Source organism: Lissotriton helveticus, chromosome 12 (genome assembly GCF_964261635.1).
Source record: "Lissotriton helveticus chromosome 12, aLisHel1.1, whole genome shotgun sequence".
In the NCBI taxonomy this organism is placed as follows: Eukaryota; Metazoa; Chordata; class Amphibia; order Caudata; family Salamandridae; genus Lissotriton; species Lissotriton helveticus.
Window position 1 is genome coordinate 887,740,119 of NC_136073.1, and position 13,414 is coordinate 887,753,532.

Sequence of the window (13,414 nt, forward strand, 5' to 3'; positions counted from 1 at the left end):
TACCACCAACGTTGTCCCTCGCAGATTTAAAGCAGAAAAGCCTCTCGATGATATCAGGAACACTGTAGATGAAGGGTGATTCCAGCACGATGTGTGAGGCAAAGGTTGAAGCCTTTACTCAGTGGATGATGCTACCACAGAAATACGTCGTGAAACATCACTGCGTGGTTAAGGCAATGGATTGCTAATCCATTGTGCTTTGCACGCGTGGGTTCGTATCCCATCCTCGTCGCCAATAAAGAGTTGTAATAACTCAATGGCACAGAAGATAAGTTGAAAGTAAAGTTTATTATAAGCTCCCGCCAGCACGACACAGCATACCTAAAGTAACTGTAAAATGGCCCTGTCCGCCGGCCACCAACTGTCATAACACCATACGTCAACGGGCAGCACGAGACCAGTGCCTCGCGCATAGCACACAGGGGGCGCGAGGCAGGCTGGCTCACTACAGACTTACTCCCAAATATAATCGATAATAGTCATAGCTATGGTAGATTTACAGAATGGCTCCATAAAGTCATACAGAAAACAATTTGTATTCTTTGTAGGCATTGGGAGATTGAACGTTTTTGCAGCTCTCTCGCACAGGTTGCGAAATCCTCCAATATCCTCTGGAAGAGAATCCACCAGAGGCGGAGCTGGAGATGAGGGAACTGGTATCATGTAATCGTCCCATTCGGTATTAGTGTCCGGTAGCTCACCCTCTTCCCTGTCATCTTCTGAGGATGTGGGATTCTGGAGGGGAGCTATTTGCGGGGTAGGCGGAATTGGCGTAGACAATAGTGGTGGTAGAGGCAGTGATGGTTAAGCCTGCCTAAGTGGTGTTGTTGCTGGAGGAGCTGGAGGTCTAGTGGGAGGAGCGGATGGAGGGAATCACCGGTGATAATCACTAAGCATGAACTGCAGGACAGATATCATAGACTAAGGTAGAGAGACCCTTTCTTCTTGATACTCTGATGGTAGTAGCTTGTTCATAATACTCCTCATCGTCCTCTGGTTGACACTTGACATGCAATTCGGAAGGGCTGCATGTTATGCTAAAGGGACCCTTTTCATCAGAGTCATCCTGATCCTATAGATGAGTGGGTAATAAATGAGACACTTTAGTGGGAGAAGTAAGCACAGGAGTGAGAAGAGGAGATTTTTTAGTATTTTCTGATATCTACCTTGTCGATGGGGTTGTAGTATCAGTAAGTTTATCGTTTGTAGACGGTAATGTCTTCCTCAATAGTGGTGTCTTTATCGATGAGAGTGCTGTCGGCGGTGGTGCCTTCATGGAGATAACTATGTTGGAAGTCAAATGTATAGGTGTTTGGCTCGTTGACGCAAAGCTCATCGTCAAGAGCGATGATGCAGTTGAGAATGTAGCGAGTGTGGAAGTAATGGTGGCGGACATCTTGTTCATCGACGATGTGGATGACCCTTTTCTCGTCGATAGTTAGGCACTTGTCGATGGAGCCAAAGACTGTTTTTGGAAGGACTGTGTGATCTTTGGTGGAGGAGTAGGAGGCTCTAAAGTCATTCTTGAAGATTGTTTTTTTTTATGAATGGTGAGACGATTCTTTTGTCTGATGTGAGTATTCTGAGAGAGAACCATGAGGGGATTTTTTGGGGAAGCTGTAGAGAGGAATGAGGATGGGAAGAGTCCCTCTCTCTCTCGTGTGACTTTCTGGAAGAAGATGATGATGAGTCTTCACTCTCAGTGTCTGACACACGCTCCATTCTAGTTTTAAGTTTTAGGAGCCATAAAAGTAGCCTCCTCTCACGGTCTTTCAGAGTTTTAGCAAAAAAGGTATGACATACCTTACTGTTTGTAGCTGTATGCAATGGGTATAGGCAGTAGGTGCAATCCTGATGACGTACATCTGCGTAGAGACTCTTTTTACAACAGGTAGCATAGCCTTTGAAGAATGCCTTTTTTGCTTTTTCCAACATGGTAAATCAGATCTTAGCAGGCAAAAAATTCAGATGCACAGGTGTATTAATAGATATGTCTGTGTGTGTGTGTGTGTATATATATATATAGCGAGAGAGAGAGACAGTGTTATATCTTTGAAAATCCTTTGAAGAGTTGTCTGGAACAGGAAACCTGAGCAGATCTCAGAGGAGACTCCTTAACATGATGTGCTGTAAAAAATCTGAGGGACTGGAGCTTCTCACATAAGTGTTCTAGAGGGTGACACAACCTAATTGGTTAAAAACCTAAGTATGGTCTCTTTAAAAAAAAAAAAAAGACTATGATATGTTACTGAACTAAGGGGCCTAGCCCTGTTCTAGTCTATACCTACACCAGGTCCCTTGTGCAGATGAGATGCCAGGAAGTGCATGGGGTGGGCTGTATTGGGGGGTGCAAAAGGTTCTTGGTAAACAAGAGCAGAAAGGCAGACCATGGGATGTGCAATGGTGGGACGGCCATCACATGCCTGGAGCAAACAAACTGATGGACAGTGTATAGACTGGGCATGACCGGAGAGGGCTCCACGTTTGTTGGAGCGAAGCAGATGCCAGGCAGTGCAGAGTGTGGGCAGTAATAGGGGATGGGCCATGTCACTGGTGCACGGCAGGTGCACGGCAGTGCATGTGGTAGTCAGTATTGTGCTGTGTACCAGGTCCCTGCTGCACAGCGGGGGTACACAATAATGGAGGGCGCACCAGTTCCCCAGTGCACAGCGGATGCCAGGCAGTGCATGGTGTGCAGTAATGGAGGGTGTGTCAGCTCAGAGGTGCACAGCGGATTGGGCGGGGTCTGGACCATGCAAGGGATCCCCATCGTACCTGAGATCCAGGCCTTGGTTTTGCCACATGTTCTCCATGATGCGGATGATCTGTAGGGTGAGCATGTCTTGCCGCAGATCTAGAGACACAAGTACAAAGACTTCTCAACATATCATTCAGCAATAATACATTTCATCATAATGAGTGCAGCAAAGGAAAGTATTGGGGTCCTACACAATATGGTGAGGGGCCCCGAGCGTTACCTTGTGTCCAGGGAAGAAATGCTGATCCCTCCACATGTCACAGTGCAAATAACCAGGATTTTAACGCTAACAGTGGCTTGTACCCTCCGCTTTAATAACCATGCATTTCAGACCTGGTGACAGTTTCTGCTAACCTCAGCTCCAATGGCAATGTAGGTTAGAGCCGCCGACAGTGCCTAGTACCGTCACTTTTAATGACTGTGGGGTTCAGACCCGCCAGCAGTGTCTGGCACCCTCACTTTTAATGACTGTGGGGTTCAGACCCGCCAGCAGTGTCTGGCACCCTCACTTTTAATGACTGTGGGGTTCAGACCCGCCGACAGTGCCTAGTACCGTCACTTTTAATGACTGTGGGGTTCAGACCCGCCAGCAGTGTCTGGCACCCTCACTTTTAATGACTGTGGGGTTCAGACCCGCCAGCAGTGTCTGGCACCCTCACTTTTAATGACTGTGGGGTTCAGACCCGCCAGCAGTGTCTGGCACCCTCACTTTTAATGACTGTGGGGTTCAGACCCGCAAGCAGTGTCTGGCACCCTCACTTTTAATGACTGTGGGGTTCAGACCCGCCAACAGTGTCTGGCACCCTCACTTTAAATGACTGTGGGGTTCAGACCCGCCAGCAGTGTCTGGCACCCTCACTTTTAATGACTGTGGGGTTCAGACCCGCCAGCAGTGTCTGGCACCCTCACTTTTAATGACTTTGGGGTTCAGACCCGCCAGCAGTGTCTGGCACCCTCACTTTTAATGACTGTGGGGTTCAGACCCGCGGACAGTGCCTAGTACCCTCACTTTTAATGACTATGGGGTTCAAACCCGCCAACAGTGTCTGGCACCCTCACTTTTAATGATAGTGGAGGTCAAGGCCCGCTGACAGTGCCTGGTACCCTCACTTCCAATGACCGTCGGTTTCGGACCTTTTGAGAATCCCTGGTACCCTCACTTTTTAATTTTTTAAAAATTATTTTGTATTGATTTTGCTCAGCACATCATCACTACTAGCAGAATAAAATAGCATGAACACTCTATTTTTACCACATCAATTACATCAATTTACAATTTTGCAACACTTCCAACAATTTTATTTTGACATCTCCAAGGGGTCCCCCCTGCTCTTCCCAGTATTGTCAATGTTTTCTTTATCGACCCTTAATCCTCCTATGGTTTATTTTAGATACCGCTATACATCTTCCATCGCCCCCTCTTTGCAGGTATGTTACCTTCTCGGCCACTGAGCACCACTTTAAATCATTCTCTCAATCCTGAGGATCAGGCGCCTTACCTGCCCCCACCCTTTGGCAAAATTTCGTTATGCTACTATTGCTGCTATTTTCAACCAGATCGTAACATACTTGGACCACTTTATCTCAAATGTTACACATAGTATTGACCATCTTGGTTCTTATGGAATCTCTTCCTCCATGACTTCTGCCATTATTTTCGTTTCAGTATTGATGAATATCCCGACACTGCCAGAGAATGTGAAAGAAGGAGCCCACTTCCCCTACATTCCCTTGTACAATACTGAGGGTACCCTCACTTTTAATGAAAGTGGGGACCAGACCTTCTGACAGTGGTGGCTACCCTCACGGTTAATGATAGTGGGATTCATACAGAGCCTTTGCCCTACTTTTAATGACAGTAGAGTTCGGACTTGGTGACATTGTCTAGAACTCCCACTTTTAAGAAGAGATTTATCTCTCATACATTGTGTACAGAAAGCAATTGGTTTTAATTGTTGTCAGTACAGCAGGTTTTTAAGATGTTTTGATCAATAATCAGACAAGAAAATACACATATTTACACACAGACGTGCCTAAGGGTGCGCAATCCAGTGGCTTGACAGAACATAACATTTGTTTAGGAAATCTGCATGTTCTACAAAGTCACCCCATATCATTTGCCTTTTACTGTACCCTATATTTTTGCAGGCTTTAAAACTTCTTTCACTTTACCCCTAATACCCAGGATTAAAATCCCTGTATCCCACCTTTAAATATGGTTGAATTGGCATATTGCTAATTGGTATATTTAACGTACCGACAAGTCCCTGGTATATTGTACAAAATGTACCCATGGCCTGTAAGTAGATATGGTCTGCAACACCTATTGTGCCATACACTACTGAGACTGTATAAAACGTGGCTGCAGGCCTACCACTGTAGCCTGACTGGGACAGTTTAAACACTGCAATTCGAACTGTTACAATAAACCTCCTTGAAAGGTCAAAACCTCAATTTTATGTTGTAATAAGTCACCTCTATGTAGGTCTTGTGACACACAAGGTAGGGTGAATGGAATTTCAAAGTGTGCAAACGTTAATGTAAACATGCTCTTAGAGTGACTAGCACCCAAAAGCTATTTTTCACTGTGGCAAGCCTAGGTGTTTCATGTAGAAAACCAGAGTACAAATTTAAATTCTAATTAAAAAAAAGCTATAAAAATAACTAAAAAACTATTTGTAATAGTTATTTTATTTCAATTCAATGAAAAGACAGGTTTTTTAATAAATATTAAGGAAAAGTAACTTTTAGAAAGTTATCTTTTACCTGCCTGAAGTTCCTGGATGCTCATTTGCCTTTGCTCTCAAATGTTTCCTAGCCAGGGATTAGCATTTGACTAAATGTGAAAAATGCTTAACAGAAGCAAACAGTAGGCTCTAAAGAGTAGAGATAACTCCTCTGAACCTCCCAGAACATGCAGTGTCAAATTCTGCGTGAACGTGAAATCCTGTTTGATAGGTCTGCTGCAGTTACTTATAACACACTGGGGAACACTTGAAAGGAAGGAATATAACACAATAAAACATGTGTATCCACTATCTGGGGGCTGCCAAACCCTACTTTTGTTCTACCAGATATCTGTTTCTGGGTTTTACGTATAAAACTGGAGGGGAGGCACATTTGAAAGCAAGGGAAAGAGGATGCCAGAACAATTCTTGTGTAACCACTGGCTGGTTGCTGAAACACCATACGTTTGTTCTACCAGACTTCTGAGAGGACACTAAGAATACCATAGTACACAACCCACATGCCCTCCAGCCCAGTTTAGTGTGGCCAAAGACTTTCACCATCTTGGAAACACCCAAAATGTGTATGTGTGGCGCCAGGAACGTTTACCCCATTGGTGAAGGCGTGCCCAAGAGTAATTTCCACCCACTAGCTCATGCCAGACATAAATGTGGAATCTCTAGGCACCCACTTCAGAACATTTCTGGACCTGAGGAAGATCAGAAGAGACTGAACATGCTGTCTGCGACCTGCTGAGAAGAGACACGAAGAACTGGACATGCTATCTCATGTCCTCAGGGTAGAGTAGTGGACTCAAAGGGCCATAAGGCTGACCCCCCTCCTGTTCATGTTACAGGGATACAAGCTACCAGATGCCTTTACTGCCTGCTGTTGGCCTCAACCGGACACCTGGTTAGTCTCCAGTGACTCCCCTGAAGTCCTGTTTTTTTTATGTTGTTGCATTAGTAGAGTATTCCTGTGGAGTATTGGGACTTAAAGGACTAAAATCAGAACGTAAAACCCTTGACCAGGATGAACTTTGTTGGTGTATTCAACCCGCGTTCCATCGAGGTCAGTATCAAACTACGCCTACGTCCTGGTCTACTGCGACCATCACAATCACTGCAACTTGCCGCTATTCACACTTAAAACTTACTTTAAACATTCATATCCCCAGTTGCGCTTATCGTCTTTTTGTCATGTTGGTGTCATTTTGTTTATTTAATTAGACTCTATTTTTCCAATTTGTTTTTGTTTTTTTAATTGCTTTGCATTTTAACTTTATAACTGTTTTGGTACTGCATGAATACTTTACACATTGCCTTAAAGTAAGCCTGTCTGCGGTGTGTCATAGCCACCAGGGGTCTGAGCTAAGGTTAATTTAGTGATGTTGAGGGTTCACTCTGAGAAGAGCTGGTGTTATTTCTGGAGGTGGATAGTCAAGGTCCCCCAAATATCACAATTACCTTCACTTTGGCAAACCCAATAGATAGAACTTTAATGTTGTAATACATGAAGGCAATCACAAATGGCAAATTGGATGCGTTAGCAAAGGAAATCGAGGCATACTGGCTCTGCTATCAGAGATTCTGTAAGAAAGGCACTTTTCACACTAATAAAGTCATTTCATGTTTCGCCAATGGAGTGGTCCTGAAATCAAACTTTTATTTTATGTGTCTCATTGAAATGCTGTGTGATTCAGCTACTTTCTTCCTTGGACAGTGCAGTTATTTTAATGGCATCTGAAAAGTAATTTCAAAAGCTATCTATTCTTCTGCCCAGACAATGTATTTTCAGAAAGTCGAATAAAAATGTTTACAAACCTTAATTATTTATAGCACATTATGTAGAGACAAAGATGCCCTGTCACTTGTTGAAAGAGCACATTTAACCTGATAAACAAAATGATGATTGTCATCCAATACTTTTATTTGTTCTAACACAATGACTGTCCTTTTTGCCAACTACCACAGCTATGGCCTTTCTGCCATGCGTTTCAAGTGAGACTAATCTCACATGGTGCTTAAGACTTTATTTTAGAAAACGTTTAATACTTCCTCTATGTGAAATCCTAAGTAGTCAGGGGCTCATGTGAGGGGCTCCCACAGAGCAGACAGTGTTAAAATATTCCAAACAAACCCCAGAGGTTGACTTGAAGTATATATGATTTCACAGGCAGGCTGACAGTCCAAGCAAGACAAAGGCAAAGAAAGATGTAGCTAGGCTAGAGAAATACTAGATGTGCAGCTGTCAATCCAAGGTAAACATGGTAGAATTTTTTTTTTCTGAAAATGTTTTGCCTAATGGAGGTAGAATAAAGAAAGCATGTGAATCCATGAACAATTCAGTGCTGGGGCAGCGGGTGTGAAGAAGTAAACTGTGGACAGAGTTGCAGGTTGCATGAGCAGAGCTGGTAGAGCCTGCACCATTCGCGACAGCCACTCACCGTCGCCATTCTTGAATATAACCTCGTGGTTGGTGAAGAGCAGCTCGGACATGATGTCTGGGTTTTCCCAGTTGAGCCACAGTGGTCGCTTGGCCGAAGACATGATGCGGCAATCATCCAACCTGTAACAGAACACCATAGGATAATCATTAGCTGTAAAGTCGAAAGTCCAGGATGCCAATGACCGGTGTCACTCTGTCTAAATTCTGTACATCCTGTCTGACTTGATCTCTCTCTGCCCTTTGTATTTACCCCCTTGATGTTGGGCACATGCTTCCTGTGATAGGTCTGTCTAGCAGAGTTGTAGACTTTGTTACACCTGGGGTACACTCAAAGTGTATTTTCACCAAAGGTTAGGGTTAATACTGTACTGACCAGATGGGTAGATCATCAGCCAGTAGTCCACCGCCGGTGTGCGTGTGTGTGCGCGTGTTGTGTGTGGTGTGTGTGCATATGTGTTTGTGATGCGTGCCTTCCCATACTGTAAAAGAAGATGGTTCTGCAGGAAAGGACTGCAACACACTGCCAGAGCAGGATGTATTACAATATTTGAACAGTTAGGTCTCTGCAGGTCAGATTTGAGTTTTTTGTGACCCAGCACCTGAACCGCAAGGGGTGTTGCAACAGAGGATTGGTGTCAAGAACAAATGGAGTTGGACCCTTGTAGGGGTCCAAGGGAATGGACCCTGTTATGATAAGGAGAAAATAAACAAGATAACCACTGGACGTAAGACTTCCACGTAGTACTAACAACAGTAACTCTTACAAGCATTATGATTATGGCCTATATTGTGCTACACATTATTCAAACAATTGTGATAACATCACAAATAATACTTCAACGGTACCCACTTTTTTCTGTTTTGCACGACATATGATGCAACATGGTGCTGATGGCTCCTCCCACTTTTCAAATACTATGAAGTTAAATGTGTTAAATCAGCAATGGCGCTGTGCAATAAACCAGATGATGTGTATGTGGTCAATTCTCCGCCTGAAAGAACTACCTACCATGTTAGGTATCACCTTAACCAGATAGCTTTAGAGGATTTGCACGTATTCCATGATGTTACGTGCTTCGAGCTGCTGCATAAACTCCATGGTTTTCCAACACCCTCCTGGTTCTACACTTTTTCATTCTCGGTGTGGTGGTAGATTGTTTTTACCATGAAAGAATATAGCTCACAAATAATTTATGCTATTTAAATTGATAGTTATGGATAAGTTCCGTACCTGAAATCCTAGATCTCTTCCAGGGGAATCCTCATCAAAGTTTTAAACATTGAATATTCCTGCCCATATGCCGGGACCCCAGAGCACACCTAAAATATATATGTATAGCAGCTCCATTATAGAGCACTCTCAACACCAGCTACACTCTAAAATTGCTCACCTCAAATGTCTGCTTTTCTATCAAAGTCTTTAAGCGTAGGATGAGCACAGTGCCATCCACACCGAGATAGAAAGGGACAAAGTATTTTACCATTTTCACAGCAAAATATTTAGGCATAAGATTAGCACAGTCTAGCCAAAGCCTTTTACCACTCCAGGCTCAGTGTTACAGCTTTGGATTGGTAAAATACCACCCAAGCCAACTTGAAATGAATAATAGCAACCCCTGATGGAAAAGCAGACATTTGAGGTAAGTAAATGCTGGTGTTGAGTGTGCTCTATAATGCAGCTGCTTTCGACCTAAACTAGAGAACTACTCAGAGTTTTCTGCTTCTTTTTTGCATAATTTATTCGTCACTCTATGCCTGAAAGGGTATTCTTTTGACTTAAACTGGGTGCTCCCTGTGTCTGGACAAAGCTATACCTCTCTGAGGAGCTCTAATTAGAGCAAAACACGTGTCAGGGGTTGCTGTTATTTATTTCAGGTTGGCTTGGATGGTATTTTACCATTTCAAAGCTGTAATACTGTGCCTAGAGTGGTAAAAGTCTTTGTCCCTTTCTTTCTCGACGTGGATGGCACTGTGCTAATCCTACGCTTAAAGACTGATAGAAAAGCAGACATTTGAGGTGAGCAGACCTAGAGTGTCGCTGGTGTTGAGTGCTCTATAATGGAGCTGCTTTCCAGCTAAACTTGAGAACTACCCAGAGTTCTCTGCTTCTTTTTTGCATAATTTGTCACTCTATGCCTGAAAGGGTATTATTTTGTGAGATAGATATATATATATATATATATATACACACACTTTTTTTATGTGCTTCTGGGTCCCTGGACGTGGGCAGGAGTATCATGGAAGAGATGTATAAGTATTTTTAGGCTGTAAATCACTGGTGGAAATGTGTACTTTTATTGTTTCACTGCAACTGCACTTTTATATATCTGATGAATTTGTTCACTGATATTTTTATGGCATGGAATACAATATGTAAACACTGTCTCGCCATTTAGTGAATTTCTTTGTATATTTTTTTTTAATCTATTTAAGTTTGGTATGTCCAGCGATTTTACATCATAGTTTTAAATAACTGTAATGCAGATAGCGGACACAATAAATAAAACAAACAAATAATACTCCAGGAGTATTATTTTACATAGAGAGAGACACAGCATAAACTTAATAACAATGACTTGCCTAAATAATAAATTGGATCAATTGAACTAACAGATTTGGCCCAAAATCTTGTTGAGTAAGAAACTACCACCAATGATCAAAAATGCACATGAAATATTGCATAAACTAATTCAGCCTAAAAATTACTAAATATTTTCCCATTGAAAAATTTCAGAAATCACATGATGGAGTTTAAATTAGGAGGCGATCAGTCCAATTTGGTCGCAACAAGGGAATTCCTAATGTTGTTGCTTTTAGCCAGGTTTTGTACAATAGCCTATGAATGACAGGTCTGCGAATGTCCTGATGAGACCCTTTCAACTGCGCTCATAGGTTTGAAACGTGTCGACGGTATTGAACGAGGCACCGTGCTAGACTTGATGATTAATACTTCAGTGACACATTACTTTCAAGAGGTCAGTATTGCTCACCCACCTAATGTTCATGCTAATTATAGCAGGGTAGAACTGGAGTACAGTAGCATAGCTGACTGGCAGTGCCAGTGCTATAATAGCAGGAGGCGCTGAAGGTCATGAATGAAATACATCAACACAGCTGTGGGTGGTGTACTGCACTGTGGTGTGATGGCACTTCTGGGGTCTTTTAAAAGCTCGGTCAGCCAAAATGGAGCCCCCCAAGACACGGAATGACCAATCTAGCCCGTATTCCCCAACAATGTGTTATTGCGCTGAGGCTTCCCTCCTTAAACCACAGAGACTGCATTTTACTTCAATGTTTTTTTGTTTTTTTCTCTCTTGAGTTTGAGCTCCAGAACACATAGTCCAAATCCTATTCAGCAACAGGAGTCTTGATAACCGATGGCTCCTACCAGTCTGTGGACTCAGGGGGGCTAGGAAGATCTCTCCAGCAACCTTAGGACACATGTCCATCTGGCCTGTGTGGATCCAATACAAACATCAGATCATTTGATGATCTCTCTTTCCATTTCATGTATGTAAGGCCAAGAGATGCCCTTTTAATCGGTTGGATAGCCACCTATATTTAAAAGGTCTTACCCTCCAAGACAGGACACAAGTTTTCCTCAGAGCGAGCAAGCTTTCCTCTGGGGCCTCAACTCTAGATACTTACTGGCACATCCAAGCCAATGCTCCCATCCACTTTATAAACGCTCTCCACACATGCATGGAGGTAAATGTGGACCAAGTTCATGGCCTTGCATTGACATCACCAGCTGATGTAACCTAAAAGAAGAAGAGGTGGACTGCTCTGAGCAGAGAGGACCTTCCCCGACATTGTGTTGTTCAGGTTTGTATGTCATTACAACGCTTGCATTTACCCCGCATGCCATTACAACGCGGGGATTACAACGAAAGTCGTTACAACGACTTTCGCTGGAGGGTGCTGGATAGTGGAATAGTTTAATTTTCTATTCCAACTCCAGCCCACGTTGACAGTAGGGAAGGTGTTGGATAGAAAAATAAACTATTCCCTATCCATCAGCGCCCTCCAGCGAAAGTCATTGTAACGACTTTCGTTGTAATCCCTGCGTTGTAATGGTAGTGCGGGGTAATCCACGCGTTGTAACGGCTGTTCTCCGTTGTTCAGCTTTTTCAAAGCTGGGCTTTTGCATTGGAGGACTGCTGAGCCTCTACCCCAATTCTCATTCTAATTTGAATACCTGTTCACTTCCTCCGGCTGCCTCTCGGAGCATGATCCTGAGCCTCTTAGGGAACTGCCTATTGTATGGATCAAATTTCATGAACGCTGGTTGCACCTCCCCAGTTCCAACTTAGCTATAGATATAGCAGCTATAAGCTATATGTAGACTTTCTTGTTTCAGTTTCTATCTATTATAAATTCCAGCTGTGTTTTTCAGTGTTTTCCCATGCTTAACACATATACAAATCAGTGGTTATCAGTGGGTTTTTTTCTTACTCCATAAAAATTCACAAGGCTGGTGTTTTTCCAGTGCATAGAACAAGTTTGCTTTTTTCCGTTCTTTTCCTGCTCATTCCTATTATCAATTCTACTATCCTTGAATTCTTACACCTATCACTCTCCTTTGTGTGGTTTCTATAAATTTAGTCTTTCTAGTAGCATTTCAATAGGTCTCTGTCCTCCCTGTCTGTCTTATTTCACAGCACCCAGACTCCCCTTTCCAGTGGTTCCATCCATGTGAAGGATCCGCTTTGAGGGAGATGTGTTTGAATTGCATAAAGATTTGACTGCAGCAGTTAAAAGGTTAATGGTGGGTATTTAACACACGTCCCTGCATCTGTCTTCTTCAGACAAGCGGGAAAGAGCAGCTGAATGAAGATTTTCCACTTAGGACATGCAATCTTTATTGAGGGTCTCAGTTCTCTGTTAATTGTTAGTCAAAGTCAGACTGTCCTGAATTATTACTTTCTGATCTAGGCCTATGCATGCTCGACCTGGTCAAAGGTTTGAAGAAGCCTGCTAAGGTATGGACATGCATGCTGTTAACCATGTATCATATATGAGGTAGCAGTTGAGGTACTCAAAACCCTTATAGCCTGCAACATGCCATGCACCATTTGCCTGTGCAGTTCACAACATGAATTAATTTTATTTTATATTGTTGGGCTATGCCTTAGGGATGTTCTGTTGATCTGAAAGCCAGCATGAGGACACCTAAGCATTGATTTCTGCAAAGAACGCGGGCCTTTGTCTATGTGAAAGTAGTTCGGGGTCTGTGCATTTATGTTAGAGAGTTGCACAAGGCATTTTATCTTCGTGTTATATGCAACATCAGTCTTCTAGTGCATTTTCTATCTTGATGGAAACAGTGAGAATAGCTCAATATATATGTACTAAGTGCAGCCATGGTGCTTTGTAGGGTGATGTTGATAACTGTCAGGGCTTGATTCTACACCCTCAATTCCAAGCTTCATTTTGACATAGAGGCAGCTGGAACGCATACTGAACTTGGGAAATCATTAA

General features: G+C 43.0%; 1 protein-coding gene across 3 annotated transcripts in view; it reads right to left on the minus strand.

The window, feature by feature from the left end:
- The window catches only part of LOC144799602 (phosphatidylinositol 4,5-bisphosphate 3-kinase catalytic subunit alpha isoform-like), a 308,439-nt gene that overhangs the window by 83,242 nt on the left and 211,783 nt on the right, over positions 1–13,414 (minus strand). For all 3 annotated transcript variants that reach the window (XM_078671001.1, XM_078670999.1, XM_078671000.1), the window contains 2 exons: positions 7,932–8,053; positions 2,776–2,854 (listed from right to left, as the gene is read on the minus strand). In XM_078671001.1, the coding sequence (XP_078527127.1) occupies positions 2,776–2,854; positions 7,932–8,053 (201 nt within the window). The remainder of the gene's footprint in view (positions 1–2,775; positions 2,855–7,931; positions 8,054–13,414) is intronic.